The 20,306-nt window shown below is 36.7% G+C and overlaps 1 protein-coding gene and 1 long non-coding RNA gene across 2 annotated transcripts; one reads left to right on the plus strand and one right to left on the minus strand.

Moving 5' to 3' along the window:
* Positions 1-433: 433 nt before the first annotated feature.
* On the plus strand, positions 434-13,669 carry NIPSNAP3A (nipsnap homolog 3A). Its single transcript, NM_001080298.2, is given in 6 exon segments — positions 434-593; positions 3,164-3,374; positions 5,606-5,764; positions 7,247-7,396; positions 12,655-12,741; positions 12,831-13,669. Coding segments are annotated over 6 exon segments (744 nt in total). The 5' UTR covers positions 434-533; the 3' UTR covers positions 12,908-13,669.
* LOC101902998 (uncharacterized) lies at positions 5,422-18,217 on the minus strand. Its single transcript, XR_235694.5, has 2 exons — positions 14,450-18,217; positions 5,422-7,051 (listed from the first exon to the last, which is right to left on the minus strand). It is a non-coding gene; the product is annotated as an uncharacterized lncRNA (long non-coding RNA).
* Between the last annotated feature and the right edge of the window lie 2,089 nt (positions 18,218-20,306).

Here is a 20,306-nt window from a genome sequence, read left to right on the forward strand (position 1 = left end):
CATAACTAGCTCGGTACCCCCATTCCTCTGAGCTCCTGAAAATTACAATGTAAATTATCTGGAGCCTTACAACTTCAGGCTGTGGGTACTGACGGGGAATGAAAATGCAGTGAGAAAAGTGATGGCTTCCTGGTCACACACTCACGTTCCACACGCGCGCTTTTACGAATTAATTGTACGCAGGCGCGCAAGGAGACGAGATGATGGGCCCAGACAAGTGGTACAGGAACGAGGACGTCAACATTCTGCTAATTCTAATATCATTTCTGACGCTGAGGATAAGAAGGTTTTAGAGAATAAACGGAGAGGGTCAGAGCTGACAACAAACGCTTTCGATCTCAGCTTGTGGAGGACGCCGGGCTGACGGGGCGCTCAGCCCCACCCTCTACCCACTCTGGAGGAGGAGCCGACCCGCCCAGAGCCGGCCTCCCGCAGTTGTGCAGGCGCTGCTCCCTGCCAGTCAGGAAGACACAAGAAGAGGAATTTAAGGAAGAGTGCCGGCCGTTGCCCTTCTCAGCGCTCGAAGCCGCATCATGCTTGCCCTCCGAAGGAGCCTGACTAGGGCCCTGGCCGCTCCAACGATGGCGCCTCAGGTACTGGCCGCCGGGACTCGCCCAAAACGTTTCCTGGGGGAGGGGAGCAGAGGGCGGGGGCGTCTGCGGGGGTAGAGCACGGGCCGCGCATGCGTCAGTGGTCCCAGACCAGCCCGCGTGGTGCTGCACGAGAAGTTCTAGCAAGTCTCGGAATCCAGAGGCGGGGTCCCTGGGACGCGCGGAAGGACGAAGGGACGAGAAGACCCACTGCCAGGGTCGCCTAGCCTAGGTGCCCGTTGGTTGTGAGGACTCGCCTGAAGCGCCAGCTGCTGCGTCTTTGCGGACCCGCGAGGTTGCAGTTGCCGCATTGGGGCCTGTACTAGGCACTGGTCCAGAGGCCTCTCTTACTATGCTTTGACAAGCCCCTCCAGACTGAAGGAGCAATAGAACAATTCTCCCCCTTTTAAATGAAATACACAACCTCCCAGCATTTTGCAGGCAGAGAACCTTAAAGAGAGGGCCCAGGGTTCGGGTGGTGGAGCATTTGCCCAGCTGTCACTGTCTCCAGAGATTGGTGCCCGAGTCAGCCACTGTCAGGAACCTCGTAGCAAATATGATGATGACAACTTCATTTAATCTGGATTAGAAATGTACAAAATAGATTATTGTGATTCAGCTTTAACTGTCAGGGATTGGCCTATTCTGTGAATCTAACCAAGAGATTTTTCCTTTTGATGTTCAGGCTTTTACTTCCTTCTCAAACTGACTTTCTGGTAGAGACTAAAGAGAAACCACTGATGGCTCCTTCACTCGAGATTATCATTACAGCCTTTATCCTGATTCTCTCTACTGGGGCAGGATCAAGAATTATTCCTTAGAATTTTATTCTGTACTTTGACGTTATTAAATGTCAACCAGATGTTCTCTTATAAATGAATTGAAAGTCACTACTAAGGAGAATGAGCCCTAATTTAGAGAAAAGGAAGCACTCATGATTCCTCTCCCTGCAGTTCTAGTGGCCTTGCAACAAAAATCACTTCATGACCTCTCACAAATCACATACCCCTAGCTGTTAACCTTTCCCTGAGCTTTCCTATTGTATATTTCTTCTGCCAGTGATAATAAAATGTGTGCCGTTGATTACATATTTTGATCTCCAAAGATGAATTCCCTGAAAAGTTGTTACATCTACTCCATTGACCCATTTTCTGATATCCGATATATTTTATTTATAAGATTTTTAAACTATAAGTAGTAGGCAGCTTTTATTTGCTTTAACATTGTGTTAGTAAAGTTTGGTAAAATGGCACCAAAAGAACATCTGCCAAATGCAGGGCCAGCTGCACTTGTTTTTGATGGCAAGCGTAGTCAATTGGGCAATAAGAATATGACTCATCATAGACTTGGAATGACCTCAAAAGAGATTATAATTAAGCCTTATACACAGTTAAGTAAAATATATGTATTATTGTGTTCGGTAAACAAAATATATGTCACAGCATGAAGCGTACTGCTTTCTTTGACATATCTGGTAGTCAAAATAAGGCCAAAATTCATCAATAGCTTTATAAGTACCTAAACTATTTTAATAGATAATTCTGGTATAATCAACTTCAAGAAATGTGCACACATGCTAACAAAACTTAAATAGGATGGATATGTAAACTAGAATATGAGTGTGTGTGTATATTTGTGTGTGTGTGTGTGTGTATATATATATATGTGTGTATATATATATATATAGTATGTATTTATGAGCGACTGATCTGATCTGATGTATACACACAAACACATACAATACACAAAGCATTTCCTACTGAAAGTTAAGTTCACTCAGAGAACCAAATTAGAAATTTACATTGTGAGCATATGATTATTACAGAAGTAACTAATGGTTCTTAACTGATATTTACATCAACCTGCTATAATTGGGTGGATTAAATGCCCTTCTGCAGATTGCATCTGTAATTAAAACCTAGTAACTATTCAGACAATTCTGACACTGATTTTTTTTTTCCTAAGGTTTACACAGGATATCACCATATTACAATACAATTGGCTAGGTCATAGTTTCCTGTTACATTAGTTAAACTCCTGTCCTGTTTTTGACCAGTGGTCTACTTCATTGGATTTAAAAAATACTTTGATCTGACCAGGAATTTCCATTGTTTTACTGGCAATGAATTTTTGCCAGCAAACACATTTTCATTGTGCTAGCCAAAATACCTGTCTATTTAGAAATTGTTTTAAATGTTTTAACTCTAACATATATACTATTCAGTAAAGATGGAATATCGGATAAAAGGTAATAAACTATTTGTAAAGACTATTAGGATCCTAATTGTAGTCCTTTGGTAAAGAAAGTGCCCCAGTGCTTTCCTGTGAGCAGCTTCTCATGAAAAAGTGACTAATGGTGGACTCCCTCCTAGGAAACAGTAAGCTATAGAATGTTTAAAAGCGGGCATCTTTATTGACATATCTCTCAAATTCTATGGAGAGAAGACAACAGAAGTCCAAATAGATTATAAATTTAATGTGTGTCCCTTGTTTCCAGACTCAGATTTGGTTGTAACATAATATTATAAACCCTTATTTCCCAGAATATTTAAATTTTCCTTATCTTTCTTCAGGTGTGTTCATCTTTTGCTACAGGCCCCAGACAATACGATGGAACATTCTATGAATTTCGTACCTATTATCTTAAGCCCTCAAAGATGAATGAATTCCTGGAAAATGTTAAGAAAAACATTCATCTTCGGACAGTTCACTCTGAATTGGTTGGATACTGGAGTGTAGAATTTGGAGGCAGAATGAATAAAGTGTTTCATATTTGGAAGTATGGTATGAGTCAATGGCTTAAGCATTTAGTACAGATGTCCTTTCTGTTAGATATTACATGAGACTTAGTTCTTGGATCTATGTTACTTTAAATAACATACAGGTTAAGTAAAACTTTTAAAAAGCAATACCAAAAATAAATTCAGTGATTATTCTTCTCAACAGTACACCTAACAGCCCATCACTAGAACCTTTATATTGTGAACTAAACTTTAACTCTAAAAAAAAAAGTTTAGAGTGACTTATTGTAAAGATTTTTTATGAAAAATTTAAAGCAGTGATTGCAAGAACCCAAGTGGGTTAGGGTCATAAAGAAAAGAATTATTTTTCTTTATATTGAAGGTATATCTGGATCATTCACACATCTAGGGGACCTTAGGGAAATAGAAGTTGATAGGGGATTCCTGGATCCAGGAGATCCACTGGAGAAGGGATAGGCTACCCACTCCAGTATTCTTGGGCTTCCCTGGTGGCTCAGATGGTAAAGAATCCACGTGTAATGCAGGAGAACTGGGTTCGATCCCTGGATTGGAAAGATGCTTTGGAGAAGGGGACAGCTACCCACTCCAGTATTCTGGCCTGGAGAATTCCATGGACTCTATGATAGTCTATGGGGTCACAACGAGTCGGACACAACTGAGCAGCTTTCACTTTCAGGGGATGATAGTTAACTTCAAACCACTTATCCACCTGTAAGATTCAATAATTCTGTTGTTTTCAGGACCACATTTGATTTTTTTGTGCCCCCAGAGTTTCGAGGAATTCACTGTCATTATACTAGTCTGTGGAGGTAAAAGAAAAGGGACTGAGTGAGTTCTTCTGATACTGAAGCTGACCAACCCATGGTTTAGAAAAAGGAGAACGATTACAAGAATCCCCAGAATATTTATTGCTGCAGTATCAGATCTTTGTGAAGTCACATAAGGACTTGATGATACCTAAATAATTTTTGGAGAAGGAAATGGAGAAGGAATTCCCACTCCAGAATTCTTGCCTGGGAAACCCTATGGGCTACAGTCCATGAGGTCATAGGAGTCAGACACAACTTAATAATTTCATTTAATGTCTGGTCATCAGTGTCCAAATAGTCATAAAGTAGTTTTATATGCAAAGGGCTTGCCAGGTGGTGCAGTGGTAAAGAATCCGCCTGCCAGTGCAGGAGATGCAAGAGAATTGAGTTCCATCCCTGGGTCAGGAAGATCCCCTGGAGTAGGAAATGCCAACCCACTCTAGTATTATTGCCTGGAGAATTCCATGGACAGAGGAGATGGGCTACAGTCCATGGAGTCACCAAGAGTCAGACACCACTGCGCATGCACTCTTACTCATTCTGTATTTAACGTGGCCATAGTTTAGGGGCTCTCCCTGTTGTAATAGAACAAACCCCATTAAAACACAGCTTATGCCTTTACGCACCACCAGTTGAATCATGTTCCACTAAGAAAATTACTAGTAACATCCTGTTATAACTTACATTAGCTCTAAGATAACTGTTATTCCTTATCTACACAGCATAAACCATAGAAGACTCTTTTACCATTAGTCTTAAAAGGTCCTATTACTAAATATAGTAGTTCTAGGCCCATATGTTAGTAACATATAGGTAACAAACAGGAGAAATAAGAATGGGTAAAAAAGAACGGGTAAAAAAGAATGGGCATTATTTCTTTAGAAGCTGTTCAGAGAGGCTAAAAAGCAAATCTTAACTTCATTTCATGTTAATTTAACTTCATGTTAAATTTAATTCAATTGTACTTTGACCTGACCACTCTTCACCATCATCACTAACAAAGAAAAAGTTGTTTTTCTAAACCAGCACTATAATTTAAATGCCTCAATAAAATTAGTAAGTATAGTTAACGTATATTGAGTACTCACTAGGCATCAAACACTCTGCTGTGCTGAGCTCATTTCATGTACTAATTCATTTAATCCTCATGTCAGCCCTGGAGTTAAACAGACACAGAAAGATTCAATAACTTACCTAACTCTCACAACTACCTAGTAAGTGGATAGAGCATATAAAGCTCATTACTGTATGACATTATCATTAATTGATTACATAGCTGCTTCTGCTTAAGACCATGAACAATTGGGAACAATGTTGGTATTGCCAGTAATATAGCACAGTTCTTATGTGGCCTTGATGAATGTTTATAAAATTGAATGAAACCCAGAAAAAGTAGAGGTAGTTTTAAATCAAACATTTTTATTTTTCTTACTCCTTCCTACAGACAATTTTGCTCATCGAAGTGAAGTTCGGAAGGCCTTGGCCAAAGATAAGGAATGGCAAGAACAATTTCTCATTCCAAATTTGGCTCTTATTGATAAACAAGAGAGTGAAATCACTTATCTGGTGCCATGGTGCAAATTAGTAAAACCTCCAAAAGAAGGTAAGTCCTTCTGTCTTACTCACTTTGAACTTTGATAGAGAAACTACTTAAGATTTTAAACTATAAAACTAAACTTCTGGTGGGAAAAACGAAGTTAATCTTTTGCTTAATATAAGAATATATGTTGATTGTTGAGATAAAAATAAATTGGAGCTCTTAATTTTAAAAATGAGCATTAAATAATGAACTATTTTTCCAAATTAGTATTGTACTGATGCTTAAAATTTAGCTGGTTATAGAAAAAGTTGACATGGTCACTAAAGGTTGAGAATTTGGGCCTTGGGAACAAGGAACACATGTGGATAAATGAGGGATAATGTATGATATTTTATCATAATTTTAAAATAATACAAACTTTTAAAAGTATCTTCTATAAATCACTATTAATCTCAAATCATTAAGTATAAATTTGCTTATAAAGCTGACTGTTTGGGGGGAATGAATTAACTGAAACTGCCAAGCTATATTACTGTAGTCTAACGTTTGTGTCTTCCTCTTTCTTATTTCTCAGTTTGAAAATAATTCCTAAAGATTTGTCTTCTTCCTGATTTCACTTCTTGCTGACTTAAAGAAATTATTACCTCAATCCAGTTTTAACCAAAGGTCAGATTAGAAAAAGCATAAACTAATTTAAATGATATTTTATTCCCCCCGTTATTCCCAATTCTATAGTGCATTTTAGATTACAAGAGATTGAAAAGTCTTATTTAGATCCTTATCTGAGATCCCCCTCAGCTTTTGGCACCATCTAAATGAACTACTGGACTTCAAAGATAATATCAAGTCTTGGTTCTCTTCCTCTGTGTTATTCATGATTCTTCAGTAACTTGCATGTTTTTCCTCTACTTCTCAAATCTACCAGTCCTGTGGTTTCTTTTTGTCCATCCACTCTATACTTCTATCCAAAGGTAAAATGCTTTTCAAGTATTTACCTGGATATTTAGGAATAATAAAAAGCATCTCCTTTAGGGTTCATTTTCCCTCAAAAACTCTGAGGTCCATTGTTTGCCTGCTGTTGCTGGTAGAAGTGCAAACCTATAGGAGGCAATTATATAAAGCAAAAAAGTAGTGAAAGTTGCAAAGAAGAGTAGAGCTGTAAGAAATTGGAAAATACTTTCTTATTCATTTCTATTATGAAAGTGTAGATGCAGGCAGCTAAAAAGTCCTATTCTAAGTTCTATTTTATTAATTTTATAGGTTAAAAATATTTTAGATAATAACTTACCTGTATCTTCTAGTCCCTTTTTCTTTGTTCTGTACATTAAGCTAAAACAACTTGTCCTGAAACTGAAACAAAGACTTTCTAAACATAAAAGCACAGAAAAACAGTGCAAATTATTAATAAATATGTCTACATAAACATGTATATATGTGTGATCCTCCAAATCTATATATGTAGATTAGCTTTTCACCAGAACCAAACTAGACAGGACTACAAACTGTTTGAATGTGTTCTGTAAAATATTTTTCTCCCTATTCTAGGAGTCTATGAACTGGCTACTTTTCAGATGAAACCTGGTGGGCCAGCTCTGTGGGGTGACCCATTTAAAAGGGCAGTTCATACTCATGTCAATCAAGGCTACACAAAATTAGTTGGAGTGTTCCATGCAGAATACGGAGTACTCAACAGAGGTACAGTTGTCCATCTCCTCTATGAAATTACAAAGTATACGGTTGATCTACTGTTAAGCTCCTTGGGTCAGTTTGTTTCTGTTCTCATTATTGAGTATATTTTACTTTTTATTGCCAAATTATTAGTTTTTTTGTAATTTTAAGAGTTAAGTAAACCTGTTTTCAATCTTATTTAGAATATCAATACCTTATGAAGCCTTTTTCATATATTGACCTGCTCTTTTCTCTGATATATCAAAATGATAAAATTTTTAAAAACTGGAAAGAATCTCAAGAAATCACCTGTTCATCATTTTCTTAATGTACTTTTACTATTTTTTTCTAGTTTTATTGCAATATAATTGACATATAACCTTGTATAAGTTTAAGGTGTAGAACATAATGATCTGACGTATGGATATATTGTGAAATGATTACCACAATAAATTTAGTTAACATCCATCATCTCACATAGTTACAAATTTTTTTTTCTTATGATGGAAACTTTTAAAATTTACTGTATTAACAACTTATTTATTTTATACATGAAAGCTTGTACCTTTTGTGATTTTTTTTGAAAACAATATTACTTGACGTAGGGAGATTGTTTTGGGGTGAAAAGTAATATATAGTTATTATAATATTAAAAACACAGACAAACCCAAAGAAATAAATTAACCAATCTCTCACTACTTAGATACACATAGTATATATATCATACTGATTTATTTAATAAAAACATCTGTTTGGGATACTTAACTTTTAAAGTTGAAAGATACTCCAAACAGAATTTGAGTGGGGTTTTTTTGTGTGTGTGGCAAACTCAGAAAATGTTTATAAAGTTTATCTGAAAGAATAACTGATTAAGGCTTTTAATATTTGAAAATCCATAATATCCAGTTGCTCATGTCTAATGGACATCTCAAACCTAACATATGCAAAAACTGACTTAATCATTCCCCAGAAATTCAGATTCTGTTAATATATTGTAAAAAAAGAAATAAAAAAGTTGGACTGTGCAAAAACACATGTTTGTCCCAGTTGAGAATACAGAAGAAAAGAAAAATTATGATAATTATTAAATGCCCATTTCATACCATACACTAAAATAAAATCAAGGTGGATTATAGATCTCAGTTAAAAACTGAATTCATAGAATTATGGAAACAAAATATAGATAAATTTATTAATATGTGAAAACAACATTTGTAAGCCAAAAACAAATGAAGAAACTATGAAGAAAAAAATAATCAACTGATGATTTTATTATTCAAAGGCTCAAATTTTGTGCATTTATGTGTGTGTGTATATATATGTGTGTGTGTGTTTATATATATATATATACATATATAAATCCAAAAGAAAAGCTTATGCCAAGATGACATAGGTGACTAATATATATTAAAGAAGATGCAGATTAAAACAATAATAAGATGCCATTTTTTACCTAATAAAAATGTATTAAAGATACAGTATTAGAGGAGCCAGGGAAAAACAAATACTGTCGTACTGCAAGGCTTAAGCTCGCCCCCCTCCAGTAATTTGGCAATATAAATAAAGAGCTTTACTATTTCAATTGTTTTTGCCTACATTCTAGGAAACATGAATGTTTTTACTTCTACGAGAAGGAAATTTGAAAGGACATAAAATACATAGTCATATTTAAATGATCAGATTAAAGGTTTTTTAAATCTCTATAATTTACTATAATGAATGTGTATACTTTTTTATTTAAAAAACTACTGAAATGTGTGTACACACATCTTTTAATCTTAAATTCATGCTCAGTGTACTAGGAGTATGAAAATATAATATGCTGAGTATAAATCAGTACTTCACTTCTTGAGGATAGTGTATAATATATACACTGTATATTTGTAAGTGTGTTCAGTTCAGTTCAGTCGCTCAGTCGTGTCCGACTCTTTGCGACCCCATGAATCGCAGCACGCCAGGCCTCCCTGTCCATCACCAACTCCCAGAGTTCACTCAGACTCACGTCCATCGAGTCAGTGATGCCATCCAGCCATCTCATCCTCTCTCGTCCCCTTCTCCTCCTGCCCCCAATCCCTCCCAGCATCAGAGTCTTTTCCAATGAGTCAACTCTTCACATGAGGTGGCCAAAGTACTGGAGTTTCAGCTTCAGCATCATTCCCTCCAAAGAAATCCCAGGGCTGATCTCCTTCAGAATGGACTTGTTGGATCTCCTTGCAGTCCAAGGGACTCTCAAGAGTCTTCTCCAACACCACAGTTCAAAAGCATCAATTCTTCGGCGCTCAGCCTTCTTCACAGTCCAACTTTCACATCCTATGTGACCATAGGAAAAACCATAGCCTTGACTAGATGGACCTTTGTTGGCAAAGTAATGTCTCTGCTTTTGAATATGCTATCTAGGTTGATCATAACTTTCCTTCCAAGGAGTAAGCGTCTTTTTTTTTTTTAATTTTTAAACTTTACATAATTGTATTAGTTTTGCCAAATATCAAAATGAATCCACCACAGGTATACATGTGTTCCCCATCCTGAACCCTCCTCCCTCCTCCCTCCCCATACCATCCCTCTGGGTCGTCCCAGTGCTCTAGCCCCAAGCATCCAGTATCGTGCATTGAACCTGGATTGGCATCTCGTTTCATACATGATATTTTACATGTTTCAATGCCATTCTCCCAAATCTTCTCACCCTCTCCCTCTCCCACAGAGTCCATAAGACTGTTCTATACATCAGTGTCTCTTTTGCTGTCTCGTACACAGGGTTATTGTTACCATATTTCTAAATTCCATATATATGCGTTAGTATACTGTATTGGTGTTTTTCCTTCTGGCTTACTTCACTCTGTATAATAGGCTCCAGTTTCATCCACCTCATTAGAACTGATTCAAATGTATTCTTTTTAATGGCTGAGTAATACTCCATTGTGTATATGTACCACTGCTTTCTTATCCATTCATCTGCTGATGGACATCTAGGTTGCTTCCATGTCCTGGCTATTATAAACAGTGCTGCGATGAACATTGGGGTACACATGTCTCTTTCCCTTCTGGTTTCCTCAGTGTGTATGCCCAGCAGTGGGATTGCTGGATCATAAGGCAGTTCTATTTCCAGTTTTTTAAGGAATCTCCACACTGTTCTCCATAGTGGCTGTACTAGTTTGCATTCCCACCAACAGTGTAAGAGGGTTCCCTTTTCTCCACACCCTCTCCAGCATTTATTATTTGTAGACTTTTGGATCGCAGCCATTCTGACTGGTGTGAAATGGTACTTCATAGTGGTTTTGATTTGCATTTCTCTGATAATGAGTGATGTTGAGCATCTTGTCATGTGTTTGTTAGCCATCTGTATGTCTTCTTTGGAGAAATGTCTATTTAGTTCTTTGGCCCATTTTTTGATTGGGTCATTTATTTTTCTGGAGTTGAGCTGTAGGAGTTGCTTGTATATTTTTGAGATTAGTTGTTTGTCAGTTGCTTCATTTGCTATTATTTTCTCCCATTCTGAAGGCTGTCTTTTCACCTTGCTAATAGTTTCCTTTGATGTGCAGAAGCTTTTAAGGTTAATTAGGTCCCAAAGCGTCTTTTAATTTCATGGCTGCAGTCATCATCTGCAGTGATTTTGGAGCCCAAAAAAATAAAGTTTGACACTGTTTCCACTGTTTCCCCATCTATTTCCCATGAAGTGATGGGACCAGTTGCCATAATCTTCGTTTTAGATACTTTTTGCTTCTCTCAGTTTAAATTTTAGTTTATATGAAGAAAATAATCAGATCCAGACTGCCTGGGTTTGAATCCCAGCTCTACCAATTAAAACTCTATGACCTTGAGTGAGTTACTTAACCTTATTGTGCCTTACTTATTTTCCTCATCCAGAAGTGATAATAACCTGTACCTAAGGCTATTATGAAAACTAAATTAGTTAACACATGCAAAATTTAAACCAGGCCCAGCACCATAGCAAGCACCCAACAAATGTTAGTGGTAAATGTTCTTATCATAGATGTACATGTACTGCTGCTCTAATCAAGTTTATATCAGCATTGTTTATAGTAAGGAAATTTTGGAAACAGTGTTGTATGACCTTCTTTATGTAATACACATGTGATACATAAATAGATATATAAATATGTGTCATATATAACTATAAATATATATTCTTATACATGTTTATATGTATTGTTATTGTTTAGTCGCTAAGTCATGTCTGATTCTTTTGCAACTCCATGGACTGTAGCCCACCATGCCCCTATGTCCATGGGATTTCCCAGGCAAGAATACTGGAGTGGGTTGCCATTTCCTTCTCCAGGGGATCTTCCCAACCCAAGGATTGAATCTGCATCTCCTTCCTTGGCAGGCAGGTTCTTTATCACAAAACCACCAGAGAAGCACGTGTGTGTGTGTGTGTGTGTGTGTGTGTGTGTGTGTAAACATAAACATGTATGCATACCTGTTATCATCGAGCCACTACGGAAGCCTCTGTGTGTGTGTGTGTGTAAATACAAATATATATGCAAAACTGTGGACAAGAGTTACACCAAGTATTAAAACAGTTTGTTCTGGGTGGTATAGAAATGCCTCGTACTTTCTCTTTCTCTGCATTTTCCTATATAGATAGTATATATTATAAAAATTTATGCACAAGAACATTATCCCAGTATTTCAAAGAATATTGAATTAGTGAAAATAATTTAATTGGCCAATAATAAGGGGTTGGGATGAAATGTTGTTACAAGAAGGAATTTCCATAACCATTAAAAATTAATGTTATTTCCAGAGGAAGTACAAATTGTTGATTTTTAAAAATCTGTTACTAAGACTAAGCATAATATACAGCAAGATCCTAATGTGATTTTACTCCCATTTTTTTAAAGCAAATGCACTTAATAGAATTTTTCCTTAGACACTTAATATCCTACTTTTTTTTCTTTCCATCACCCAAATATTCAATAGTAAGCACAACTTTTTTATAACCTTGCTTTTTTAAAATAAAGTTAACATGTGTTAGGAAGTTATACAATTTGGATCTTGGCCTAATTATGTCTTTAGCTGCATTATTTTACTTCTCTTTTCCAGCTTTTTCTTTCTTCATCTACAAAACTAGTTTGACTAATTATAAATTTCTCTCCCAAATCTCTGGCCCCTCTGACATCTTATCAGTAACATACTTAGCATTACCTGTGATAATCACTATTTTGATTGAAAGAATAGGACTTTCAGTTTCTGGTTAATGTTTCTGTCTCTTATTGGTAGTAACGCCACAGTCTTTAACATTTATTTCTGGTTTATTTCCGCAGTTCATGTTCTTTGGTGGAACGAGAGTGCAGACAGCCGTGCAGCTGGGAGACATCAGTCTCATGAGGATCCCAGGGTAGTGGCAGCTGGTAAGCTATTTCACTAGGAATGAGTTATTCTTACAACAAATCGTATTTAGTCAATAACTTTATATGCCTTCTTACAAATTTATTTCCAGTTCGGGAAAGTGTTAACTTCCTTGAGTCTCAGCAGAATATGCTTCTGATTCCTACATCATTTTCACCCTTGAAATAGTTTTCCAGTGATATACAGAGCATTTCATGAACTGTCATAAGATGTATCTGCTATTGGTGCTTAAATTCTCCCAAGAGAGTCTCGCTTTATTTTGAAGGAGGTGGTAAGTTAATTTGCTGTGTCCTTTGCATATTTAAAAGCTACATCTGTCCATTGTCACTACCACTTCAGGAAACAGTCTGTTCATTTTCCCCTTGGCATTTTAGTATCTGTCATATATTAAAAATATTTGCCTTTACTACCAGATCTTGATTTTTCATTTGTTTGAGAATATCTCTCATTCTCTCTTTTGATAACCCTCTGCTTTTGTAGCATTTTCTTACATTCAAATGATTATTACATTTCCATATCTATGATAATATCTTTAAATTATTTGTATACATTATTACCTTTTTCATCATGTCTGTTTTTCTGAGATTTTTAAACGTTTTTGTCCAGTCAGGTTTATTTTATAATATCAAATGGGGTTCATAAAAATATTAAACATATTTCTTTACTATGGAAGAGTACAATGTTATCTGTGTCATCTGTATTAATAATGTTTATCACATTAATTACTTACTTGGAAAATGTTCTTAGGTCCTGGTATTAAACATCATTGATGAATCATTGGTTTATATGCTGCAGTATCTTCATTTATAGTCAGTTTACTAATTTTTACTTCATTTTGGATCACTTTTAATAAAGATATTTGGTCATCTGTTTTAATGAGATATTTTTGCTTATGGAAATGTTTGCCCTAATAAAAGTCTACATATACAATCTGATTGTTTTTATTGTGTTTTATATTTTTATCCTCATTTCTGGAGCTATTGTTGTATTGCCATAAGGTAATGAGACAATAATAACGTACTATCTTTATTGTAAATATTAAGTCACCTCAAGTAAATACCCTGCTAGTAACCTTAAAAGAATTTCTTCAGTACCGTCACAGATAATATAATATCTTCCTGCAAACAAATTTAGTGTTTGAGTGCCTCAGCCTTCTTAAACTAGATTTGGTACTGCCAAGCTCTCCTGGTAATCTGTACTTACAGCTATGTTATTTAATGTTTCTAACACATTGCAAAAAGAATATAGTAAATTGTGAATTAGCTCTCCATGGGGAAACTGAAAAAACAGGGAGCTCGATCACCTCTCAGTTACCTGGTCCTCAGGAATTTGGAGGACAGATGAGTTTCCTAGTAAATCAAAGAACACCCTGACTCTGAAGTTTCAAATCCATCAAACATAGTAGAGGCATTAGCTTTGAGTTTTAACTGAGAGTCTTCCACCTCAGCTTCTTTGAAAGGTTCTCAGGGAATGAGGTGGTAGTTGTATTAACTGCCATCCATGCGGACATATTTGCTCTGGTGTGAGATCAGCTCTGTTTTTAATGCCGTGTTGGGTGACATGAAAGTTTACAGCTCTGTTTACCTTTTCTTCTTTCGTTCATCTTTGGATAACTAGAACACTTCCTGCTGAAGGCCAGAGGCTCTTTTATTCATCCAATCTAGAGCCCTGATGGGGGTTTATGAAGTAGCATCAGACAGGTGGTCTTACCATGTCCCAGACAAATTTGGAGAGCCAGTCGATGACAGGCTTCACTCCAGTGATGAACTGCAGGTGCTTCACTTTGCTGATGAGCTTCTGGATTAGGAACACAACAAAGCTGGCTGGGAAGAAGGATGTTACAACAGTGACACAGATGGGCTCTGTCCTGCGAAGAGAAAGTTAATGAGGATCTGAGGGATCACTGATGCAATTAAGACTCACTAGAGGCGGAAATACACATGCACACATGTCTATCTGAAGAATATCCCAGGGATATTCTAAAAACACCTGCTCAATAAGTAAAATTATTTTATTCAGAGTTAAAACATCATTTTCAAGTCAAAAACCTGACAGCTTTGGCAAATGCAAAACTGATTTCTCTGAGTCCAATACCAAAGTGAAACTATTGAAAGAGGTCTGAGAGGGAATTCCCTGAGGGGAGCCCAGGTTCCATCCCTGGTCTGGGAATGGCCTAGCCCAAAAGTGAATAAATAGATACATAGAATAAAATTTTAAAGTTCGAGAGTTTCAAAACTAACAGATTTGAACCACCAATGTCTGATGATGGTTCCGTTTGGTTCACTGTTTTTTACCTTATAAGAGCAGTAAGTTGTAAATTCTCAGACACAAAGGACTGCTTTGGTTTGAAAACTTAAATGTAGAAATATTAGTGTGAAATTACCCAAATAAGTTAAATTCTTCTGGCTGTAAGTAAACTGGGAAGCAGCAACATATAGCATATTCAGTTCAGTTCAGTCACTCAGTCGTGTCCAACTCTTTGCAACCCCATGAACCGCAGCACGCCAGGCCTCCCTGTCCATCACCAACTCCCGGAGTTCACTCAAACTCAACGTCCATCAAGTCAGTGATGCCATCCAACCATCTCATCCTCTGTTGTCCCCTTCTCCTCCTGCCCTCAATCTTTCCCAGCATTAGGGTCTTTTCAAATGAGTCAGCTCTCTGCATCAGGTGGCCAAAGTACTGGAGTTTCAGCTTCAACATCAGTCCCTCCAATGAACATCCAGGAGTGATCTCCTTTAGGATGGACTGGTTGGATCTCCTTGCAGTCCAAGGGACTCTCAAGAGTCTTCTTCAACACCACAGTTCAAAAGCATCAATTCTTCAGCGCTCAGCTTTTTTTACAGCCCAACTCTAATCAAACAGAAACAAAAATTCTAACAGATGCCTGTTATAAGAACAGTCTTATACACCCATTATGCATGGTCATATAATATTCCTAGTGACTACACTGATATTTTGTAGAAGATAAGCAGAAACACTAATTGCCATGCTCCATGAAGCAATATAGGATCTACACTTTCAAGTATTAACTAGAGCTCAGTCTGAACTGGTATAAGATCACTAAATGCCAGTGATGACTTTCTACTTAAAGTCTTAAATAATAAACTGTTAGGTGATCCTGTTTACCTGTCAGCTACTCACATGTACTATGTACTCACTGAAACAATACTTATAAACATATGGAAACACTTAATGGGGAGAAATAACAGTTATGGTACATACGTCCCTTGATATTTCAAGGGATTGGTTTTAGGACCCTGGAAGATACCCACATCTACAGTGATCAAGTCCTTTATATAGAAGAGTATACTATTTGCATACAGTCTATGTACACCCTCCTTAGATTTCATCATCTCTAGATTACTGACAATACCTACTAAAATACAAATGCTATGGAATTAGTTGTACATAAAATGTAAATGCCAGGTAAATAGTTGCCTGTGGGCAGCATATTCATGTTTCCTTTTTTGAACTTTCTGGAATTATTTTTAAATGTTTTTGATCCGCAGGTAGAGAACCTGGTAAAGTGGAACACACCAATGCATACCAACTGTCTACTCCAACACTGGATTACTGGGGAGTATTAAAATAAATGACCCATCTCTGAATGACTTCGTTACCTTTGGCTCTTAGCCTCTCTCAGTTTGTTGGTCGCTATTTTTGTTTTAATCTGTAAAATGGAAATATCAGCTTCACAAAGTGAAATGAAACAGAACAAGAAAGAAAAAACTAAGTACAAGTCATTAATACACATGACAGCTCCTACATGAATTTGATGTACTCTTATCTGTGAAATAGGTATCACTGATGTTCTCTGAAATAGAATAATAAGATATATGGTTTGAAAATAATGTTTAAAAAAGAATGTTTATTAGAAACTCTTAAAATGAGAAGGGCAGCTAAATAGAAATGATGAAAGAATTAACCATCCAAATTAGGGCCTAGCTCTCATTGAAGAGGTAATCACAAATGAAACTAGTCACATGAACCTACTAACAGACCTCATTCCACACCAACAGGCTCAGGACCCTTATTCAATGAGAAATACCATGAGATAGAATTTATATTGAGGCAGCCTGTAAAGTTATGACTTTTCCCTAACTATTTTCCATGTTTATTTGTGGTAAGTGTGAACTTCCAATGATTCCAAAAACTTGGGTAAATTGGGAACTATATTTTTTAATGTCCAGTGTCTATATAAGAATAAAATTATCACAAATATAAACTACTTCAACTAATGCCATTAAGTTATCTTCAGAAGACAGCACAATGATTTTGAGGGAATTTTAATCTAAGTAGTGCTGCTTTGCTATAAACAATGTCTCTGCCAACCTTCACAAGAGATAGAAGGAACCCTTGGCAATATCCTGAAGGACATAACAAGGGGCAAAAGAGACAACGGGTCCCATGGATTTGGATACATCCTATTGGCCCCTTGCATTATTAATACTCTGGTCTGCCATAAAATGTTGAGAATAATAAAGCATAACAAATTATAAAGATGCTGTAAAAACAATCCATGATGGTCAAGTAAAGATAAAACTAACAAGTTAACTGATTACTCAACTGATTTAAAATAAATGTAAACAACTAGGGTTTAAAATCTGGCCTTAAACACTGGATGTGCCACTTAGCAGCAGTCAAAATGAGAAAATTACTGCTCTTTCAGAAATTCAGCTTTCTCACTTGGAGATAAAGCTTAACTCACAGGGTTTTGAGGATAATTAAAACCTGTGAGAAACAGGAAACTTTCTTAGCACTTAGCAATGTTTTCCTTCTATAACTTGCAGTCATGGATTTTTACTCCTCACTATCTGGTAAGTACTATCTCCTTGGAAATTCTCTGTTCTGCTGACTAGATGCAGTTGATGATGGGGCTCTAAGGATGGAAGAGTCACAGAGTAGAGAGTACTGGGTCATTAATTCACCATGTACAGAAGAGCTACCTGCCAACTAGGAAAACCCATTTTAGATCTTAAGGATCAAGAAATAAAATCCTGTTATGTTTGAGACATACATGTTGGTGTCTATTTATTATAGCAGTTTAGCATATCCTATTTAATACATTCTTGAAAGGTTGAATGACATTCTAGATTACCAGATATAACTGACAGTGTCAAAACTAGTCTTAAACAAGTAAATTATGTGAATAATTATCAATCAAAGACCGAGATAGTCAGCATTCTACCTTCCTCAGCCATAGGAAATTGGCAGTAAGGCTTAGAACTCACAGATGGGACTCTGGAAGATTCCTCATGGGGGTAATTGGCTAGGCTAAGAGAAATGACTTGCACATTGTAACAGTGAGGCCATTTCCCGAGCACTGAAATGATCCAGTCAGAAAACCCTACAGTGAGGACCACTGTTTGACAGCCCCTTTCCTCCAGGTACTCAAAGAGCTCTCAGCTTTCTGTCACTGTCCAAAATGTGAACTGACTGACAAGGATCACAAACATAAAAATATTATAGGAAAAACCCAGTATCAAGAGAGAAAAGAAATCAATGAGAAAATATAATAAAACTTGAAAGAAAAAGAAATACTGCAGGAAGAAGGCCTTAAAGCAATGACTAAAATAAATGCCTGTAATTAATGTCCAAGATACAGAAATATTTAAGCCATGAAAAAAATATTATTTTAAAAAAGAAAAAAATATTCTGGGGAATATCAAGAAAGTAGACATTTAAAATTCAGTAGACAACTCAGAAGATAAAATTTCAGTACTTAAAAAAGTAGAGATATAGTAGAAAAAATGAGAAGATTAAGTGGAGGCAGAATGTTTCAATCACAGAAGTTCCAGAGACTGGCAAGAGAAGGAAAAACTCCAAGAAACACAAATACTCTGGGGCCTGTAGAGTGCCCAGATTAAGAGGGTACACTGAGTGAATGACAGTGGATCAGATCATAGGTTTAAACAACTAGAAAATGATTTCTCATGTAAAAAACAAGTACAGAGACAGGCAATACAGGGCTCCTAGTATGGTGTTCCATGATGTCAGAACCTAGGCTACTTCATCATTCTGCTATCTTCAGCATGTGGTTTCCCCTCATACTCCAAGAACTCAAGACATTACATCCAATTTCAGCAAGCAGAAATAAAGAGATGAAGAGGGCAACAACCAACACTGCTTTAAGATCGGTACAGTAGGTCATAAATGCATTAACATATCCCACTGGCCAGGACTTAGTCACATGGCTGCAATGACTGTTGCACATGGCTGCAACACATGGCTGTTAGCACATGGCTGTTGCTAACTTTCAAAAAAGGTGGGGTGTGAGAAGAATTGCCATTGAAAATAGGTACCAGTCTATGTTACCTCCCTTCAGCACTTTATATACGACTTGTTTTTTTCTCATATCCTACTTGTTTTTCCTCATCATATTTACTAATACCTTCCCTTGTTCACCTGGGAAAGAATCCACCTGCAATGTGGGAGACCTGTGTTTGATCGCTGGGTTGGGAAGATCCCCTGAAGAGGGAATGGCTACCCACTCCAGTATTCCGGCCTGGAAATTTTTATGGACTGTATAGCCCATGGAGCCGCAAACAGTTGGACAGGACTGGGTGACTTTCACTTTCAACATATATTTCCTTCATTTGTTCACATGTTTCCTCTAACCTGAGGAAACCAAGAGGACACCAACTTTGTCTTTTGTTCAATTTTGCACCCCAGTTTTTGGAAAAGTGCATGAAGAATAAAAGAATTTAAGTAATACCAGTTGAATGAAAGAATTGAGAATTCTAGAGGGAAAAAGTCTAAGAAATTAAAGATCCAGTCCAGGTACAGATGACACTTTTTATCTTGTTTGATTAGATACGGATGCCTATCAACTAGAAAACTGACCCATCATCTTTGGGATTACTAATTTTAAAAGCCTCCCTTCTTCTGAACACAAGATTCAAAAGTCTTTGCAAACGCACAATCAATACAACCACAGACCATAGCCCTGCAGTAATTCCATAGCCTTAATAGTATATCACTTCAGTGTGTGCATAAATGTAATTATTGTGTAACTGGATTTAGTTATGTATTATGTGTCTAGTTATGTGTGAAACAAGGTAATGTAAAAATAAAAGTGTAAATATCAATACAGTATAAAAGTAACTATTCTTAATGTGATTAATCAGATGAGGGAAAGGAAGTATATTTGGGTGGAGTGGTATGTAACAGACCTAAATTAATTTCCAGCAATAGGAAATATGTATAACTGAAAATATCAAGAAGCACCAGGAAGTGTATATAATTCATAAAAAGGGAAAAGAGCATTGAAAAAACAGCTGAAACTTATGAAAGGGGTTACCCTGCGGGCCAATAACAGGAATAAGGACAGCATCACAGGTCTGTTCCTTTTTTTTTTTTTTTTGGCTCCTGTTTTCAAAGCTTACAAACTACTTGATTTCAAAATATTAATCTATAAATTTAAATGTTCATTATCTAGATTGGTGCCCCCATTCCTCTGAGTAACTGAGAAATCCTCTCTGTAATTAGTGCTGAATAAAGTTAGACTGGAGGTGGTGACATGGAGAGAGAATGCACTGAATGAAGAGTGAAGGCTCATTGATCT

This window comes from Bos taurus, chromosome 8, assembly GCF_002263795.3.
Source record: "Bos taurus isolate L1 Dominette 01449 registration number 42190680 breed Hereford chromosome 8, ARS-UCD2.0, whole genome shotgun sequence".
In the NCBI taxonomy this organism is placed as follows: domain Eukaryota; kingdom Metazoa; phylum Chordata; class Mammalia; order Artiodactyla; family Bovidae; genus Bos; species Bos taurus.